The following is a 21,066-nucleotide window of genomic DNA, read 5'->3' on the forward strand; positions in this document are numbered from 1 at the left end:
ATAATGATAAGCTTATAATAGTATGATAATATGATACTTACATGGAAAAAAAATTACAGAAATAGTGTCATATGATGATGTTTTATCATATGATAACGAGATGATAATATTTATGGTACATACATGATAATATCTATGATAATATATGATAAAATAGTTTTCGATTATCATGTCGTTATCATAACACTGGAGTATGATAATTAGATGATAATGAATTATGATAAGTTTATGATAACTGGATGATAACGTACGTGAAAATAGAATTACAAAAAAATTCATGACACCAGTATGATAACCAGATGATAATAAAATAATAATATTATGATAATAGTATGATAATATGATACCTATATGTAAACAAATCACATAAAAATTATGATAATGAGATGATAATATAAAGATAATAGTATGATAATATGATACCTGTATGAAAAAAAAAATTACAAAAAAATTATGACAACGAGATGATAATGTGAAGATAATAGTATGATAATAATATGATAATATGATACATGTACGAAAAAAACAATTACAAAAAAATTATGATAATAAGATGATAAGGTGACGATAATAGTATGATAACATGACTTTATTATACTTCATTATCATACTATTTTCTTCACATTATCATCTCGTTATCATAATTTTTATGTAATTTTTTTCATATAGGTATCATATTATCATACTGTTATCATAATTTTATTATTATGTCGTTGTCATAATATTATCATTTAGGTACAATAATACATTATCATCTCGGTATCATATGATTATATTATGAGAATGAGGTGATAATACAGTGATAACAACATGATAATCAATTTTTTGTAGAAAATCTTTCTTTATGCAGTTATGATAACAACATGATAATACTGTGATACTCATATGATAATCAGAGACTATTTTTTTTATAACAAATCATTTTTTCTGCAGTGTTATGATAATCATATGATAATCAGATGCTGTTTTTTTGCAGAAAATCGTTTTTGTGCAGAAAATCGTTTTTTTCATCATAATATCGTTTTTTCATACAGATTCTTAGATTTGAAATTGAAAAAAAAAATTCAAGAGTAATTTATTTATATCTGAATGTTAAAAAATCGCCATAATCACCATGAATTAAAGAAAAGTTCGCTAAAATAAAAAATGAAAGAACAGTGGAGCGACGGTGGAGCGATGAAGAAACGGCGGCGGAGGGATGAAGGAACGACAGAGAAGAAAGAAACAAATGGAGAAGAAAAGAAGAAATAAAAAAGAAGAAAAAAATTGACGAAGATGAAGAAGAAGAAGAAGAAAAAGAAGAAGGAGGAGGAAGGAGGAGAGAGAAAGAAAATAAAAATATGACAGTTGTCATATAATAAGAGTAAAAATATATTTGGAGTAAAAAATTAATAAAAAGTAGGTATAATCATAATATAAACATGCTTTAAAGTAAAAAAGTAAAAGCATTAGAATGATGAGATATTTTCTCTATCTTTTTTTTTATTGAGGTAGGAAATCAAATTATTTTAAAAAATAGAGTATTATCCTAATTTTTTCATAAATAAAATACACGGCCCATGCTAATCCTCTTAAAGACTGACAAAACAAACCAAATCAAATCATTTTTAGCAGCCATTCTTCCCTAATATTTTGTTACTATTTTTCTCGAAATTTCAGTGATTCTTTCTTGATATTTGCTTTAGAAATAATTATCGTTGGGTTGCCTGTTTGGCGAGCTTGTTTTGAATAAAGCGGCGTTTTGTTGAGCTGCCTGTCTGCTCATATACAGGAATTGGTGAATAATGGGGCATACTTCAAAGAAGAAGAAGAAAGGAGGCGGCGGCGGCGGCGGCGGGAGTGGACGGCGGAATAAAGGAAGGACACAGCTGAAAGATCATCATCATGCTTCGAATGCTGGTGATGATAATGAACTTCTTGCTGAGGAAATAACCGCTCTGTAAGTTTTTTTAGCTAATGGTGTATCATATGAATTGCACATTAGATTAGTATTATTCTTGCATTCCACTGGATCAAGTTTGGACCTATATGATTGGTTTTGTGTTTGGATGACAATTAACTTGTGCATTGGTTAGAAGATGATTGAATAGCCAATTCATTATATGTTTGTTTGATAAATACAATTCATTATATGTAAAATTGCAATGGACAGTGATAGTGTTTTGAAATTGTTGGAATTTGAATTTGTGATGCAGCTTTGGCATCTTATTACAGACACCGAATTTACAATTCAAAGCACGGAGAGCTACTCCGATTAATTTAGCATTTTGATTCGAAAAGAAATGCTGTGATGTTTTTGGTTGTGAATTTATTTGAGCATACATGTGTGATTTTTCCTAGATATGTAGTTGTGTCAGATCAAAATAATATATGCAAATGAACTGCCTTTCATTCTTTGTAAGCATATGAAATGTTATTGGTGTAGTTAAGCACTGTGCGCCTCTCAAACTTCACTTGATTTAGAAGCTTGAGGGTTGAAACTTGCTCAAAGATCATTTAGGTTTTTATTTTTCATGTTTGGATTTTTTTTTTATGCTTTTAGTTGACTTATATCACTATTTAAGATATGGAAGCTTGACAAGATTACAGAAATTTTCTTAAAATTATTTACTAATTATCTATTGCAGTGTTAATAAATTTGAATGAGCTGGAATCGATCTCGAGTTGTTAAGCATTAAATAGTAAACCTAATCCTAAGTCTAACTAAAATATATTGGTGCAATAGCAAAATTCATGAATAAGTCTCAGAGCCGCTACAGTGAAGCCAAGTGTAACTGTTTGATTACTTGCACATGACTCGCCTCATTACCAGTGCAACCCTTAATTTCAGATTGTATATTCATGTTTTATCTGTTGTCATGGTTTTTAGATGTGCAATCTTTCAAGAAGACTGCAGAATTGTTTCAGAGTCGCCTCCTCAAATCATTATCAAGATCAGGTGGATGTTATAGTGATGTTACATGAATACTTGAAATTGAATTATGATCTTTTCATAATTGCTGCTCTTTTGATTTTGATTAGGCCTTACTCGAAGGACATGGGCTATGAGGATCTTGATGTTTCTGCTTTGCTTTCAGCCAGGTAGGTGAGTCAGCATTCCTGTTGTTTGCACTTTAGGCTTCTGCATATCCCTGATCGCGGCTCTTCTTCTTTTACTTTTTCATAGGTTCTTACCTGGGTATCCTTTTAAGTGCCCAAAGTTGCAGATTACTCCAGAGAAGGGTTTGACAAAAACTGATGTGGATAATCTTTTGTCTCTTCTTCATGACCAGGTAAATCTGGTCCTAGCAGTCCTGTATAGTTCTTATAGTTCTAACAGTGTATCTGTTAGGAGCTCTTTAACTGGTCTTTATGCTTTAAGTTGAATAAAAAATTACAGCTGATGGTTACTGTTAGTTTTTGATAAAGTTAGCGCACTATTTGATATTGGATGTTATCACTTCCATCCAAGGCATTTTATGTTTCTCCTTTTGTAGTCACTTGGCCTGCTTTTATTGTCAATTTCATACTTAGGCGACTTTAAATGCACGGGAAGGACGAGTTATGATTTTTAATCTGGTAGAGGCTGCGCAAGAGTTCTTGTCTGAAATTGTTCCAGTGGGTCCAGCACCTGAATCTGTAAGCTTTTCCACACTAATATATTTTCTGTTTGCATTTTTCATTAATATGCTACATGCATTTCTCTACCAAGGCATCAGTTACTTTCAAAGAATTTATTGATTGGCAATTTTTTAGTCATTTAATTAGTTTCTGGTATTTTTCAATTGGTTTATCGACTAACTTAAAATCTGGCTATCTGCTTTATCTCCGTCTTTCAATTTATCATTTACAATTTTCATCATTCTGAATTTAAGGGTGCATCAATGTATGGCATGGTCGCAGGGATGCCCAATATAAATTATTAATGAACAACATTTTCTATGACTGAACTCATTCAGTCTCTTGTATGTTATTGCTCCGATTCTCTTTAAGTCTTATCACCTAAGTCCTTGTTGGATTTTGTTTCCCACTGTTTTTTGTGCTCCTCAGCCTGTGCTTATTGTGATGCCAGTCCCACCATTTATTTCCTGAATATTGAAACTATAATAGAACAGTCACAAACGTATGAAAAAGTGTTTAACATCAATCTGAATTGTGAATTCCACATGACACGTGAAAATAGAAATAATTCCTTTTTAATGTCTGAATTCATGTGACATATTAAGTTTAATATTTTGCTAATTTATGAAGAATGTTTAAGCTTGGTTAAAGCATTTTTTTGGCTTTATAGCTCAAGGATATGATCTTGCCTAGGGTAATTTTTATATTTTTGAACGTAATCTAATACATCACTTCCTATATGATGTAAAGTTGCAGATTTATGTCACTCGAAACATAATGTTTACTCCCTTTGTCCCATTTTATAAGTCCCACTTTCCATTTTGAGATGTCCATATTTTAGAAGGATCATTTCTATTTTTAGAGTAATTTTATAATAAATTTTCTTCTTTCCCTCCTTCTTTGGTCATGCTAAAATAAATTATATGGAAAATTCAACTACCATTAATAAGGGTAAAGTGGGAAAACATAGCTTAATAAATGCTTTCTTAATTTTTGTATAGAATGAAATGAGATTTCTAAAATGAGACCGATAGAGTATATTTTAATGATTGCAGAGTCAATATGAAGTGTAAGGTTAAGATAGTTTTCTATAGGTTCTACCACTGACGTGTGGGAACAAAGGCCATGGCAGCATTGGACCCCCTATTTTATTTTGAAGGTTTATTGTACACTTAATTTTCAAAACTACACACTAACTTATAACAAGTAAAAACAAGTGTTATAAAAATAAATACTGTTTTTCTATTCTTCATCAAATTTCTTTAATCGCTTTTCCCTAACCACAATTTTCATTGATGTCTCCGCCCAGCCATATAATTACAATTTACAAATATCCAATGTTCATAACATTAAGGTAATATGCATAATATGTATAATATTTTGGATTTTGTTTTGATGACATGTTTCAAGTAAACAAATATTTCAATTCTGCAATTATATCGATTTGTTTTTAATATAAGAGTAAAATGCTAAAGTAAATAACTTTTTAGCTTGATTATCTAATATAATAATCAATTATTTAATTTGATTATTTAGATGTTATGTTTGGAAAGTTGTGATTTGAATATTGAAATATTTTTGTTTAATTATAACAATGTATAAATAAGTTAGACTATCGTGAAGTATAAGAGAATTATGAAGCATTTGTATTGATTGATGCATTTATAAAAATGTTGCTACTAATTAGTAATTTATAATTTTTATACATTTTATGAATACTATTTTTTAGAAGTTTATTTTAATTTTTCAAACTGGACCCTCTATATGAATACTTTGTGTCCTCACTGGGTTCTGCTATCCTATTGTTTTTTTTCCTTTGCATTTCATATATTGGGCTGTGTTTTGATTTATTGTAATATCTCATGATAGGTTTTATGCTCAGCTACAGATAGCGATGGAAAGTTGTTTCAGGGCATTGCAATTTCAAGTGACAAGGATTGCTCTTTACGTGGGCCATTTGTTTATGGCTTTATAGATATCTTTAGTGGTTCTGGAGAGTCATGGCAATGGGGTGTCGCAGTGGATGATGTTAGAGTAAATTCTTCAATAAAATCTTTGTCAGATGGTTCAAAGCCATCACCGGTGCAAGATAATAAATTAGATAAGATCATAAAGCCATCACCGGTGCAAGATATAAAGCAAGGTCCATTTCTATCTCCCGGTGCCAAGTTAGATGCCCTTGAGGAAGAGAGTGAGGAAGATTGTAAGAACATATCGACTGATTCAAGTAGATCTTTGACAGAGGAATCAATTCAGAATGATACGGGAGGCGAGGAGGTCAGTAATGTCGGGCACAGTTTGTTTGTTTTTGTGTAGGCATTCTTAAATTTGTTAATATTTAATGCTTCTATGGTTCTCTCTATCTTTTTGATGAGCTAAATGTTAATTTTCTCATGATGCTCTCTGTCATTGTAATTTTTAATGGGCATATCATTTTATCAAAAATCTTTGACTTGCAGTTTTTCGATTTTGCATTTATGTCTGCTGTTGCTTAAGAATTTTTACTCAGGATTAATTTTTGATGCATACTTATAATTCAGATTTAGTGTTATTGTTTGGTATAGGGGAAAGAATCTGAAGAGATATATGGCACTCCATCTTTTTGCATCCTTTTTTAGTTATATATATTTGATTGATTCTCTAAGCGTAGAAGCTGAGTTTTAGAGAATGGTATGTGAAAAGACCACATCTCTAGATGAGACACAGGAATTAAGAAGTATTAGAGGATCAAAATATACAAGATAATGACATATCTGATAAATTTAACTGCTCGTATGTTGTGGATAGCATGTAACTTGTAAGGTTGGTTTTATTTTATAGTGTTTGTATATGTAGAAAATAGGAACTATCTCAGAGTTCAAAACAACGTACAGAACATATCTTTCATGTCAAAATACGCACAAGTGCTGGTTGTAGCATACTAACTTACTGAAATTGGGGATTGAGTATGGGAAGACAGCTATTGTCTTAGAAATTTCTTGCCTCACGAGTTCAGTTTCATTGTGAAGATATTCAGCAAACAAATCCCATGGTTTGCAACTCTCATGGGAAAGGATTGTTCATTTTGTTTATTTTGGTGGGACATGGTGGGGACTAGCGAAAGAGAATGCATCTAAAACATTGTACCTCCAATCAACCCATGAAAAGGAAAAGAAAAAAACAATGTATGAGTCCCTTGTAGTTAAATGAAAGGGTAGGCATTTATCAGCTACTTGCAGGGACTCTGGGCATGAAAGTCTTAAACTCATAGTAATGAAATTAGGTTTCCCATATAAAAGAAAAACTGTCAAACCTACAAATGATAAGTTTTTCTTTTGCTAATCACCAATTGTCTATGTTAGATGACCTTGTATGTTATTATCTCCTGGTCTATGTGCTGCATGCTTAGGAAAAGCTAATACAGTAACTTTACTGTGATTGCCATTAGCTAAATTTTAAAGGAGTGAACCTGCATCTATATGAACTCTGCACTAGCTATGATCATTGGTGCTTATTCAAGACTACGGTAAACACTGATTTGTCTCATTTATTTTATATTTAATTAAGTATCATTTCTTCAAAAAAAAAAAAAAAAATTAAGTATTAACCTCAAAAATCAGAAATAAAAAATTAAGTATCAACATCTATGAAATTGATGCTCAAATTGGGTATTCTCTAGCTTTGTATAAATAACCTAATTTTAAGTTCTTTTGTTCTATACTTTGTTTTGGTGTTGTCCATCCTATCCAGGATTGTACAATCCTTGATAGTCCTATTGTTATCACAAGAATACATGAGGAATTAATGGATGAGGTCTTGTGTTGTAGATACGGGTCATAGTAGCTCTAATTGAATATTGATTTCATAATTTTGCATGACAACCATATCTTCAAATGAATTTAATCAGATCATTTTGGATTTAAATTTTTTGAACAAATTGTTGATGCTCCTGTTTGTTCTCATTATTCAGATCCTTCACTCTAATGGCATTATTTGGATTTAACTTAAAACTTATAATGAATCTCTTACAGGATTCTTCTTCTGAGGAGAGTGAAGAAGAAGATGATGTCAATCTTGAAAGTGAGCCTTGGGAGTTGCCGTCTTCTGCATCCTTAGGTCATGATCATTCAACACATATCATTGAAAAGGATCTAATGATGGTATTTTTTATGTTTTATCTTACCTTTTCCTTACATGTTGAGCTTATCCAATATGCAAACCAGTAACTACATTTTCATCAGGTTCATATGTTTCGCCTTGTTTGTGCTTCAAAAGGAGTATCAGGTGATGCTGTACCCCAACTAACTACAGAGCTATGCGATTTAGGTGTATGTTCTACTTCTCTCTACGATAATTTTTTTTTCCTTGTGAGTTGAATTTTCAACTGCTTTATTTTTTTATTTTTTTATGATAATACATGATTTGGTTCAGGTATTTTCTGAGTGGGCACGGGATTTAGCTTGTAAACCATCTTCAATCTTTAACAAGACTTTTGATCATGTTTTCCGTCAACACATGGTTTGTCATACATTCTCTTTATCATTCTTTTCTTACAAAGAAATAATAGAACTCAATATTTGTTTATGTTTTAATTATTTATACAGGCAGCTTCCACAGTCTCTCAATTTTGGCAACCTGCATCTGATATAGAAGAACCTAATACCTCTCTCCCAAACTCCCGATATCTGAATGACTTTGAAGAGCTACAACCTCTTGGTATTTTATTTCTTAACTGTAGTTTTATCACTATATATGTGTCTACATTTTGAGTATATAATACTAGAGCCTATAGCTCTTAGTTGTTTGAGTTAAAGAAAAAAGAAGAAGCCTTGATGTATTTAATTGTCGCCAGGGTAGATAATGTATGCTGGAAACCATATTTTGGGCAAAATAGGGTTGATCTAGAGTTTCCTATATCACATGGATTTGGCTCTTTGTTGCACATTTGCTTATTGCATCATCATTAAAATTGGATGGTTAAGTCCAAATGGTATAATATTTACTGAAAATTTTGACTAAAGAGTTTCTTTTTTAATATTCCAAGGTCATGGTGGTTTTGGTCATGTTGTACTATGCAAAAATAAGCTCGATGGAAGGCAGTATGCAGTGAAGAAAATTAGGCTCAAGGACAAAAACTTGCCTGTTGATGATCGAATTTTAAGGTATATTTATTATGTAATTTAGGAAATGCATTTGAGGTAGTTACCTCAAAAAGCACGATATGTTGCACTATTGATTAATTTTAGGAGTTTGTTTTATAATATATTTCGATTCATTTGAATGTCCATTGTGTTCAGGGAAGTATCGACACTTTCACGTTTGCAGCACTTACATGTTGTCCGATACTATCAGGTTAGAGTTTTTTATTTTTATATTTAGTTTTTGCTATATGGTTGATTGTTGACTAGTAAAAAATTTTGAGTTGATTTTAAAAGGGATAAAAACAATGTGCTAAATTATTAGTAGTTACTAAAAATTAAATATAACTCATGATATTGACTTTTTTCAATGAGCTAGAAGTTTCATTAATTTTGTTTGTTACATGACAAAAGAACAATGCTTTCAGAAAAGAGATTTTGTAACTGTTTGGACAATATCTAAAGCTGTTTGGCAATGTAGAGTTATGAAAACATTACTCATATATGATGATTGCCATATTTACAAAAACTTTCAGGCATGGTTTGAAACAGGAGTTGCTGGTTCTTTTGGTGACACTGGTTGGGGTTCTAGTACAACAATAAGCTCCACAGTTAGTTACCGAGGTGCATTTTCGGCTGATATTGGTCAAGATAGTAAAATTGATTCAACATATTTATACATTCAAATGGAGTATTGCCCCAGGTAATAATACTTTCATATTATTTTTTCCTTTTTGGAATTTTCTTTTCTTAGTATTTTTGTTGTTTTGAGATAGATTAATTGTTTCCTTATTTATTCTGTTTATAATGAAAAAAATTGGCATTAATTGACTATTGATGTGCAAAACCAATTTTTTTGTGCATGCATCTAACTTGGTTTCGTAGAACTATTACTTTTTGTATAGATAAAAAGTTGAGAATAAGTTTTACTCTACAGTAAAACCTCGATAAATTAATTTCAATTATAATTTTTTCCGGTGCCAACTCGAGCTAATTTACTAAATTAGTAATCTCCCTAAACTCATAAGAAGATTTTTTTTTAAATAACTTTTGAAGGGCGAAGGCTGAACAAAAATATACTTTATTAACTCATCAAACACATAATTTTTTTTATTTAAAATTCATAATTTAGAAGTCTTTTGGACAACTTTTATTGAACTATTAATATGCATGTAAAGTCATTTGTTCTTCTTTGTATATCAACTAAATATCATATTAAATTCATAATATTAGAGTTTTTTCTTTGAATATATATATCAACTAAATTTGACCATATCTTTTTTATGTATAAATATATTTAAATTTTGATTGAAATAATTGTTTATAAATTAATAAGTATTCACCTATCAATAAATTATTAGATTATTCATTTACCGATAAATGAATAATTTCTATAAATAATGTTATTCTTAGTCGCAACAATTTGACTTTGTAGTGGTTTTACTTTACATTATGGGTTTCACTTCTCTCCTCTATTGTTTTTGCACCATTCAACGTGCTCTATTTTTGGGTTACCTTATCACAAATTGAGACTCAATTTATTGAATATTTTAATTAGGAATAGGGAGGTAAAAAATATTTGAATTCTAGAGAACTCCATAGCATTTCTTTGCGGATAATTTCATAATAATCTTATATGGTCATAATGCGACACCTTTTGGCATTTTTTTCATTTTATATTTTGCTATGTGGTTATCATTTTAATAAAATATTCATCTCCAAAGAGTTTAAATTTTCATGGATGCTGATCTAAAGTGGTTTTTAACAACCTTATGTGGTTTTCTATAGCTGGGAGAAATGTAAGGAATTTTTTTGGGTGGGATTTGCTTGTGCATTTCAATTTTTTTTGTAGGATACTCCTAATAAATGTTGGTCTCCGCCAGGGAGCCTTCTGTGGCCTTACAATTAACAAAAAGGATAATTTTGCTTTTTAGTGTTTTTTTCCTCGCTCTCGTAGTAGTCGAAGTTTGCTTTTTCCTCCTACTTATTTTCTTATTCTTCTACTTATGAAGTAGTCTTTCTATCTTTCATCCTATTTTCTTCATGAATACAAGGGGAATTTATGACATAAATTTTTTAATTTAAGGTAGTTTATGTTAGATTCCATCTTAAAACCAATTGGTTTTAAGATGGAATCTAACATGGTATGAGAGGCTTGTCCATTTACACAATTTAAATTTGGCCCGGCCCACATTAGATGCGTGATGAGGGATTGGTTACTCGGCCTGGACACGCTATGCGTGAGGGGGAGTGTTGAAGTGGGAATATCCCACATTGGTTGTGTGTGTGATTGAAAATGTGTTTAAATTTGGTTGGACATCTCCACTTAATACCTATTGGTTTTAAGATGGAATCTAACAGTTTGCTTAAGTGAAGAGTATATGTCGATGGTAGTTCTTTTTCCTCTATTTGGTAATATATTGTACTTAATCTTTTATTCTTTATTTCATATATAAAATTCTCATTATTTATTTTCTGGATCAATTTTTATGTAATGTTCCTTTTCCATTATTTGAAGGACTCTTCGTCAAGTTTTAGAATCATATAGTCATTTTGACAAAGATTTGGCATGGCATCTATTTCGACAAATTGTTGAAGGATTGGCCCACATTCATGGACAGGGAATTATCCATCGAGACTTAACACCTAATAATATCTTTTTTGATGCTCGGAATGATGTAAAAATCGGTGACTTTGGTCTTGGTAAGATCCTACTTTCATATCTGGATTATTTCATTCACTTCCATAAATGTTCTCTGTGATATAATCGATGTGTACTTGTTAATTGCCAATGTGAGTCGTTAACTTGACTGCTGTGGTGTACCAAAGTAAGACAGAAATATATTGAAGCCAATTGGGTGCATGAACTACAATGGCATGTGCAATACACATGTAGTAACATGTATTAACGATAACATGCATTCACATGTATTGCTAATTTTTTAGTGTTATATAAGCCAAGGAAAAAGGCGTTGATATTTTTTCTTTCTTGTTTTTAATCAATTGGCACTAACATGAGTACGACTATTTTAAACCTATAACATTAATATCTGCGCTACCGGTTCTTTTAAGAATTCAGAAACAAAGAAACCAATATCATGTAATCCTTTAAAATATTTTGTTCACTTGAAAATTGGAAATCATAATGTAATTTCAATTACTTTATAGCAGTTACACTCGATGCTAGAAGTTTTAAAATTCTCAAATTCAACTTTTGAAACTATATTGTTTTTCTTTTCACTTGCTTAAATAAACGAATAATTTCATAGCATGTAGTTTATTAATCGGTGCGTGTACCGTGGCTGTTAAAATGTCGAAGAATGTAATTAGGTTATCATTTTCCTAGTTTGGACCTTTGCATTTGAAAGATGGAGACGTTTTGTTAAAGCACTTTATGCATACCAGCTAAAGTTAAATTCTATTTATATAAAAGGATTTTGAAGAAAAGTAACATAAAGCTCTACTAATTTTTTGTTTCAGCCAAGTTCTTAAAGTTTGAGCAGCTAGATCAGGATGGGACCTTATCTTTAGATACAACTGGAGTTTCAACGGATAGAACTGGTCAAGTTGGAACATATTTTTACACAGCACCTGAAATTGAGCAAGGATGGCCAAAGATCGATGAAAAGGTAACTATTTGGTAGAAGTATTCTCTTGCAAATCGTAATAATGTGTATGTGCATTGAGCTTTAGATATAAGGGATTTTCGTGTTAACATGATTAATGACAATTATTTCAGGTCGACATGTATAGTTTAGGAGTTGTGTTTTTTGAGGTTTGGCACCCGTTCGGGACTGCCATGGAGAGACATGTTGTCCTTTCTGATTTGAAGCAAAAAGGAGAGCTTCCTTCTTCATGGGTGTCTCAATTTCCAGAGCAAGCATCCTTATTGCAGCGAATGATGTCTCCAAGTCCATCCGATCGTCCATCTGCTACAGATCTTTTAAAGCATGCATTTCCCCCGAGAATGGAATCTGAGTTGTTGGATAGTACGTAACGAAATGAGAGCTTGAGTTCATATTAAATATTATGAGAAATACAAAGTTCAAGGATAATATTAACAAAATTTAGGGCTTGTTAGGCGTTTGTTATCATCCTATTGATCCTTATTGCTGCATTGTGTGTTTTGTTTCCAGATATTCTGAAAACAATGCAAACTTCTGAAGATCGAAGTGTGTATGACAAAATTGTCAATTCTATCTTTGATGAAGAGACTTTAAGCATGAAAAACGAGCACCAACATGCCAGTCAATCAGGAATGGGTGGGGATAATAGTAGCTGCCTCCAGTATGCAGATGTGGACACTGAGCTCCGTGATTATGTCACCGAGGCTGCAAGGGAAGTGTTTAAACGACATTGTGCAAAGCATTTGGAAATAATACCAATGCACTTATTAGATGACTGTCCACAATTTTCTAGGTTGGTTTGTTAACATAAGTAATATTTCATCTCAGTGCTAAAGCTGGCTAATAAGTTTCAGTTTTTAACATGAAGGACAACTGTTAAACTTTTGACCCACGGGGGTGATTTGCTTGAGCTTTGTCAAGAATTGCGTCTGCCTTTTGTTAATTGGCTAATCGCAAATCAGGTATTGGATCATAGAAGAGTTATTTATTTACTAGTCTTGACTAGTCTTTTAGTTTATGATAACTAAGATTAGCATTATATTAAACAATTCTATTGTCATAATGTTCACTTTGTTAATTGCAATTTGCACATATTTATTTTGACTTTCATGTCTTGTAATTGTCCCTTGTAGAAATCTTCATTCAAACGGTATGAAATATCATCTGTTTATAGGAGAGCGATTGGCCATTCACCACCAAATCGCTATCTACAGGTTTTTATTATGAGAATGATATGCTAATTATTTCTGTGATTTTAAAATAAAATTGCATGACATTAGTAACCAAATGTTTGCTCCATTATATATTTCTTTGTAAATATTGACAGGGTGATTTTGACATAATTGGAGGTGTGTCGGCACTTACAGAAGCAGAGGTTATCAAGGTTCTATTGTCATCCCTCTTCCTTTTGGCTTATAGGCTTTTGAACGAACTTATTTTTGCTAGGAAATTATGGATTTTTTTTACAGAATTAAGTAGTTTGTTATCAGGGAAATTTTTTTGCAAACTAAAATGAATTTCTATGGTGAGAAATTAACTTATAAACCAACAGTTTGAAACACAGAAAGAGTAGCTTGTGTAGTAATGTAAAAGTTCATCAAACAAATGAAACAATGGAGAAACTTCTCTTTAAATTCCATTCCTTAGCCTGTTGTGAAGGGATTTTATCTAGATATATATATATAGAAATTGGTCTAAACATAATAGATATTGAGCTCTGCATAGCATGTCTATCTTCCTTTGCTTTCTATGTTTTAAATGATAAGTTTGATAGTTCATTCTCGTTTTATTATTTTAGGTTGTTAAGACTATCGGATGAAGGAAATCTTTCTTCATGAAAGTGCCGGAGTCATGATTCATAATGAAATTTTGATATTTTCTCTCTACCTCGCACATGAGCCTGTCCATGTGCGTGACTTATCACCAATGGTTGCCTCCTTAGTTTAAGTCTCTTGCGCACCTAAAGCGCAAAGGGCCTCAAATAGCCCGAGGCGCTAGGCACAAAAAAAGCGCACGCCCGAGTGAATCTAGGCGCATATACGTAAAAAAGTTAAATACCTATTATAGATATATAAAAGCTTGCTCAGATGACATGATTCTTTGTCCATGACCTTGATTCTTATTTTAATGTGATAAAAAACAAGATCATCGATCAAGATAGAGGAGTCTTGAGCATAATAGTTTTTAAGTGCAATATTTTTATATTTGTAAGGCTTCTGTTTTCATTAATTGTTTTATTTATATTTGATTTTTTAAAAGCTCAAAGTCCAAAGCCCAAAACTTTAACAAATACAAAAAAATAGGGTTTCCAACAATGTCTCTTGCCTGGAAAAAGCGCACTTCATGCCTTAAGCGCACCCGAAGCGCACCCAGGCGCACCACCCTCGCCTAGCGCTTTTCTAGCGCCTAGGCACGCCTGAGGCGCGCTTTTGATAACTATGCTCTTTCCTGTGGAAAAGGGGACACTATTAAACTAACCAGGATTTATACACATGGAAGGATGTGGTTCATTTTTGGTATGAGTCGAGTCATTCTGACTTAAAACAATTTGCCAGAACAAACTCGATCTCTTAATCCCAATGCACAATGTCACAATTTAGCGCCTTTTCCACAGGATTAGGTATAAACTCATTTCCATCATGACATATAACAAGCATTCACCACCTTTAGGTAAGGAAGCAGCATTGAACGGACTATAGTATGATGCTGATAATCATTCTTTTCTAGCTAAATTTCTTGTAACATTATTTAGAATAACAGTTATATTAAGTAGGAACCATAACATCATATAATGACAAAAATTTACAGACAAATACGATTCAAACTATTCCTTGTTGCTTGCTTATCATTTTAAACTGTACATATCATATTTGTATAATGTGGTAAAGTTAATGTGCACCTTGTCTTGGTAACAAAACCTTCATATGCTGTGTTTGTAATTTTCTAATACTTGCAAATTTCCCAAGCTATTAAGTACTTAGGTCAAAGAAATATGCACAAATTTCTTAAGACATGACAGCAATTGTCCTGGTCCCTTCCTCTACGCGTGAAATGAATATTGTCCTCTAATCAGATATAAAATTATTGATAATGTTTATCCCAGCATGACATCAAGGGGCTCATGTTCTTATCATCTTTGGTAAAATCAAGTCCACGTAGACATTCATAAACTGCTGTAATACATGAACCATTATCACCTAAATAATGGATGTTTTGTGTATGCTTCTAAAACTACTTTCTTGCCTTTAGTAGAACTTAATGGATTTCATTATATTTTTGGCTCATTTTCAGGTCACAATGGACATTGTAACTCGCTTTTTTCTCTTAGATTCCTGCGATATTCATTTAAATCACGGGGACCTTCTAGATGCCATTTGGTCTTGGGTAGGAATCAAACCAGAACATAGACAGAAAGTAGCAGAGGTATGCTTTTATAAATATATTTTGATGCATTAGAGTATGTGGGAAGTTTGACTTACAGATGTTCTTTTCGCAATGAAGCTTCTTTCAGTGATGGGCTCCTTGCGTCCCCAATCCTCTGAACGAAAATTGAAATGGGTCGTAATAAGGCGTCAACTTTTGCAGGTTTAAGCAACATATCACACAAACTTGTTTATTTCCAGAAACAGCTATGTGCACATTTAGTCTTTTTTTTTCTGTGTCATGAAAATTGAATTACCACACTATAATTTATTATCTATTGACTTGGGTATGGACAACAAGATAATGTGCAAAAGAGTCTCCATTAACTAAATTATATTCTTCAAAACATCACACGTGTTATCCTCTTGTGTCTCTGAGTCAAAGTTTTTTGATATCTGTCTTCAGATAAAGGTAAATGCAATGATTGTCCTGTTCATCTTTTCAAATTTTGCATTTTATCATATATTTGCATATCGAGGTGGCTTAAAGGCTCTCTATTTCACGACTTTTGCTTATTGTGTTTGAAAATATGTAATACTCCCTCCGTCCCAATAGAGTTGTCCACTTTGAGAAATATTTTTGTCCCAAAACTCTTGTCACTTTCAAAAGGTAACCAATTTTTACACTCAATTTTCCTTTATTAACCCTATTTAAAATCCACTAATGAGTAAATTAAAAGTAAACTGCAAGTGGACTTTATATTGAATAGGGGTATGACAAGAAAAGTAAGGAAAATTTTATAAAATCCATAAGCAATAATTGCTTTTATTAAACTGTGTGATAAAGGCAAAGTGGACAACTCTATTGGGACGGAGGGAGTAGTATTTTTCTTGGAAATCAGGAATGAGGGCTGGGTTCATATCCATGTTTTACAGTGATACAATGACTTCTGTACTTATTAAAATATGAAGACCTTGTTTACAAATCATGGATTATAAAGGTTGAGTGTGGGCAGACATATCATAAATATTGATCATCGCTGTCACCATATTTATGTGCTAAACAAGTATAATAGGAATTTGTCTGCATTAGTGTTAATCAATTGGCCTGTTTTCTTTTTCTTATTCCGATTCTTTTGCTTTATCTAATATCCTCCTTGCTCCTTTTGCTGCTGTATGCAAAATTGTGTTTATTTGCTGGCATAGAATAATGGAAGCAAGTTTCTCTGCTGTTAGATCTAGTGAAAGCTAATTTGTACAACAGAAATAGACTTGTCTCTAAAATTATGATGGTGAAATAATAAGAGAAACAAAAATTATGGACTTCACAGTCAATATTCCATTTAGTTTTATCAGGGCTGCAATAGGTATCATTTATAAGACACTTTTTTATTTTTATTATGACATGCAAGTAGATTTATCTATTTTCTGTTTATTATTTTTCTTTCAGGAACTAAATTTAGCTGAAGCTGTTGTCAATAGGTTGCAGACTGTCGGTTTGCGGTTCTGTGGAGCTGTGGACCAAGCTCTTCCTCGATTAAGGGGAGCCCTCCCAGCTGGTATGCAATTAATTGCTTCCTGGTTGCTTTCCTAACATTCATCAGACAGAGTTCTTTACTTATCCCTAGGTTCGCACAACTGCAGAAAATCGCATCCGGAAGGCCCTTGATGAGTTGTCGGACCTTGTTATCTACTTAAGAGTTTGGAAGATAGAAAACCATGTTTATATAAATGCATTAATGCCACCAACTGAGCATTATCACAGAGATTTGTTTTTTCAGGTATAGTTGCTTCAGAGGTGCATGAATAGATACAATTACATGCATACACATTGATATGGCTCTGTTTTTCCAATATATCAAATAAATACAAATGTCCATCTTTAATGATATTTTTGCATCACAATCTGTAATCTGTTTCCCAGATATATTTGACGAAGGATAACAATCCTGGATCAATCAATGAAGGCACACTGCTTGCTTTAGGTGGCCGCTATGACTATTTACTTCATCAGATGTGGGATCTTAAATATGTAAGTCATGCATGTGATCTATTACTTTGCATTTTCTCATTCTTAAGCGTCATTAGCATAAACACCAAAGACAATTTGATTCCTCTAACCTTTTGTGCATCATAAACACTCCAACAATTGCATGATGTGTTTCTATATCCAATCAGCATAGCTTATGAAGCATCACCTGACGTAAACAATCGGTATATTTCTTGTTTGAAATATATCATTTTTTCTCTTCTTAATCTCCGTCTATCTCAAGTGCGCCTGGCTTGTACTTATTTTTTCTTTCACTCATGCTTTCTTTCCCTAGGTAATGAAGTGTGATTGTTATTTTGAATTCAGCAACTGTTAAGATTTCGTTATTAATAAACAGTGACTTAGATGTGGGATTGTATTCCTTAGGCTTTGTTCTTGGGGAATGTTACTTGATCTAAGTTTTCTTTATCTTCTAGTTTATCATTATTGTCTGTATGTATTGTTCAGTATCTTCATTGAGTCTGAGCACACTCAAAGTGGTTTTGCATCAGGCTGGGTAGAATGCATTTTTGCCGAGTTTCTCACAGTAGTCGCTAGTCTTTATAAGATGAGAGGTAGCACGGACACTTCATTTAATCGACATTTGAAAATGTGTCGTAAACTTGACGTTTCAGACATGAAACTCCATTTTTAACATAGGAATCTTTAAATAATACCGTCACGCCGTGTCTGTGTCCCAGTGTACTGTCTCCCCGTGTCCGTGCTACCTATGAGGCTGGTTGTCTGCACTTAAATCAATTTATGTACTAGTTTATGTACCTATACATTATACACATGCAATTTGTCAAACAATTTTGACAATTAAAGGGAAAAAACTTTACCTTTACATTTCTGAGATTTATTGCTGTCTTCTAACCTGATAGTAATACTAATAACTGTATGTGCTATTATTATTGTTTATGTATTCTTCTTCTGGGTCCAGAAAACACTTCCTCCTGGTGCAGTTGGTGCTAGCCTTGCTTTGGAAACAATCATTCAGCATTCTCCTGTGGATTTCAAACCTATTAGGTAGAGTTTCCCTCAGTTTGTCTCTAATCATCTTTCATTTTACTCTTGATATAAGTACTTAAGGTTTCATTTTTGTGTTTATCGATAAAGAAATGAAGCTGGTACCAATATTCTTGTTTGTTCAAGAGGAGGTGGTGGTTTATTGATTGAGAGAATGGAACTAGTTGCTGAACTATGGGAGGCAAATATCAAGGTTAGAATTAGTGGAATGTTTTACCGCGGATGTTAAAACTGCCAAGTTGCTTTCTTCTGATGAATTATCTATTATTGTCAGGCTGAGATTGTTCCTGTTCCTGATCCAAGTCTTACTGATCAGTATGAATATGCAAGTGAGCTTGATATAAGATGTCTTATTATCATAACAGATGCTGGTCTATCACAAACAGGTTTTGTTAAGGTATTAAAGACCACAAATCATTTTGGATTTTATTATTGTGTTCTATATTGATGGTCTATTACAAACAGGGTTTGTTAAGGTATTATATTACGGACTGCAACTCATTTAAGATTTTATATCGGCTTGAGCTTGCAACCCTAATTAACATCGTCCGAGAGATAGATAGACAGAATTGTCAAATTCTTTCTTTCCTTCTTTTACTCCAACTTCTCTTTTTCTTCTATCCCTTTGCCTTATCCTACTAAATGTGCATGTGATTGTTAGAAAAACTCGATTGTAGCTCTAATTTATCACGAATTTGTCATGTATGCACGGCCCTTTGCTGATATGTTGAAATTTTCAAACTCAAATATCTAGTATCCATTTTCAGTTATCTATTTGATGACACCAAAAAGCAATTGATTTCTTCAAAGAATCAAAAATTTCTCACTCGTTGACTTATTCTTTTTTTTCTTTGTTAAATTCTATGACTTATCCTTTTTTTTTTTCCAAAAAATATGCTTTGTAAATCATTTGTCTTAACCCATGGTTGCGATTGGTCATTCAAATGTCTGAAAAAGATCAGTTGCTGAATTGAATGTAAAAAGATCAGAGTTGCTGAATTGAATGTATTTGGGAACACTAGACTCCGAATTATGATACTATCCTTCAGTTTAGTTTTAGTATTTGCTAACTTCTATTGTTGCCATGATTTTTTTGATCCGCCGATCAATATTTAACAGGTTCGGCATCTTGAACTGAAGAAAGAGAAAGAAGTTGAGAGAGAAAAGCTTATTAGTTTTCTCTTGAACGCAATTGCAGCACAATTCAGAAATCCGTCGGTGTGGAATTAGATTTGAGAACCTGCAATTTATAGGTTTTTGTCAGCAGGCCTTAATCAACTTTCAAATTACCTAGCTGGGGTTCAAAAATTAACTTACATTAACACAGATATGTTAATGTTTTTTTGAAGGTTCGTGTGCAAAATATGCAAGCTTAAAGGTAGGTAACTAGATGGTTCAAACATGTTTGCAGTCTTTATTTTAAGAACTTTTCTGTTTGTGTCAATATATACAAGTTTGTAAAAAAATAAAATAAAAATAGAGGGAAAAGGAAATATCTAGTAACATTAATGAAACATGAACAAATTTTGTTTGCTGATTTCTGTGCTGCATTTATATCTGGCCTCGATTATATGTCGATTTGGATTAAAGTGCAAGAATAATGAAATATTTTTTTTTTATAAAACTTTTTGATGGATAACAAATACAATAAACAGGAAAAGAAACAAAACCAAACTATCATATTCCTGAATTTCTCACATAAATTGCATCAATAGCATCCAGACCAGCAAAATGTTCTTCCATCCATATACAGAAACCCTCATCCTTTACCATAGCAGCCAGCTCGTGAGCCATCCGATTAGCTTCTTGACTCACAAAACTCCATTTAATCTGATTGGAACAATTCGCCATACAACTCCCTAATTATATCATCAAATTCATTTAGATAGACAGCCTCAGATTTAGAGCATTGATTAGCTGAGAGTTATCACTTTCAACGATTTAGTTTGTAAATACACACTCCTTTGCTATGTTCAAACCAAATAGAATTGCCTCTGCCGTGATAACCTCAACATCAGTCGCCAAGCATTTATTTCCAGCCACCATCATTTCTTCCTTCTTGTTGCGAACGATGCATCCTAGACCCCATTGCCTGCCTGCAACTTTGCCAGCATTCGTATTGAGTTTTAGCCAGTTCTCCTCTGGTTTAGACTAGCCAGCTTTGATGTGTTTCCCTGTCTTCTTCTCCTCTTCATTTGCTGACTTATAGTATGAGAACGTAATATTGCAGATTCAGAATATACTATCCAAAGGAATATCGTTATTGTTGAAGCATAATTGGTTATGAGCGAACCAAATCTGAT

At 32.6% G+C, this 21,066-nt stretch overlaps 1 protein-coding gene across 2 annotated transcripts; it reads left to right on the top strand.

The window, feature by feature from the left end:
• The first annotated feature begins 1,574 nt into the window (after positions 1-1,574).
• Positions 1,575-20,300, top strand: LOC126687078 (eIF-2-alpha kinase GCN2). 2 transcript variants are annotated; one of them, XM_050381444.2, is made up of 29 exons: positions 1,576-1,939; positions 2,870-2,938; positions 3,022-3,081; positions 3,167-3,272; positions 3,514-3,618; positions 5,470-5,877; positions 7,611-7,739; positions 7,821-7,907; positions 8,011-8,097; positions 8,184-8,295; positions 8,624-8,741; positions 8,877-8,931; positions 9,254-9,420; positions 11,236-11,420; positions 12,198-12,346; positions 12,457-12,706; positions 12,854-13,136; positions 13,212-13,305; positions 13,477-13,557; positions 13,671-13,727; positions 15,635-15,766; positions 15,845-15,928; positions 17,156-17,264; positions 17,350-17,486; positions 17,630-17,737; positions 18,678-18,763; positions 18,854-18,956; positions 19,038-19,160; positions 19,883-20,300. In XM_050381444.2, exons 1-29 carry the CDS (start codon positions 1,785-1,787, stop codon positions 19,991-19,993), a joined length of 3,750 nt encoding a protein of 1,249 aa, XP_050237401.1. In that variant the 5' UTR covers positions 1,576-1,784; the 3' UTR covers positions 19,994-20,300. The 2 variants fall into 2 exon arrangements, with proteins under 2 accessions (XP_050237408.1, XP_050237401.1); XM_050381451.2 differs by lacking the exons at positions 17,630-17,737; positions 18,678-18,763; positions 18,854-18,956; positions 19,038-19,160; positions 19,883-20,300 and having other exon boundaries at positions 1,575-1,939; positions 17,188-17,264; positions 17,350-17,489.
• The last annotated feature ends 766 nt before the right edge of the window (positions 20,301-21,066 follow it).

The sequence above is a fragment of the Mercurialis annua genome, linkage group LG1-X (assembly GCF_937616625.2).
Source record: "Mercurialis annua linkage group LG1-X, ddMerAnnu1.2, whole genome shotgun sequence".
Taxonomy (NCBI): Eukaryota; Viridiplantae; Streptophyta; class Magnoliopsida; order Malpighiales; family Euphorbiaceae; genus Mercurialis; species Mercurialis annua.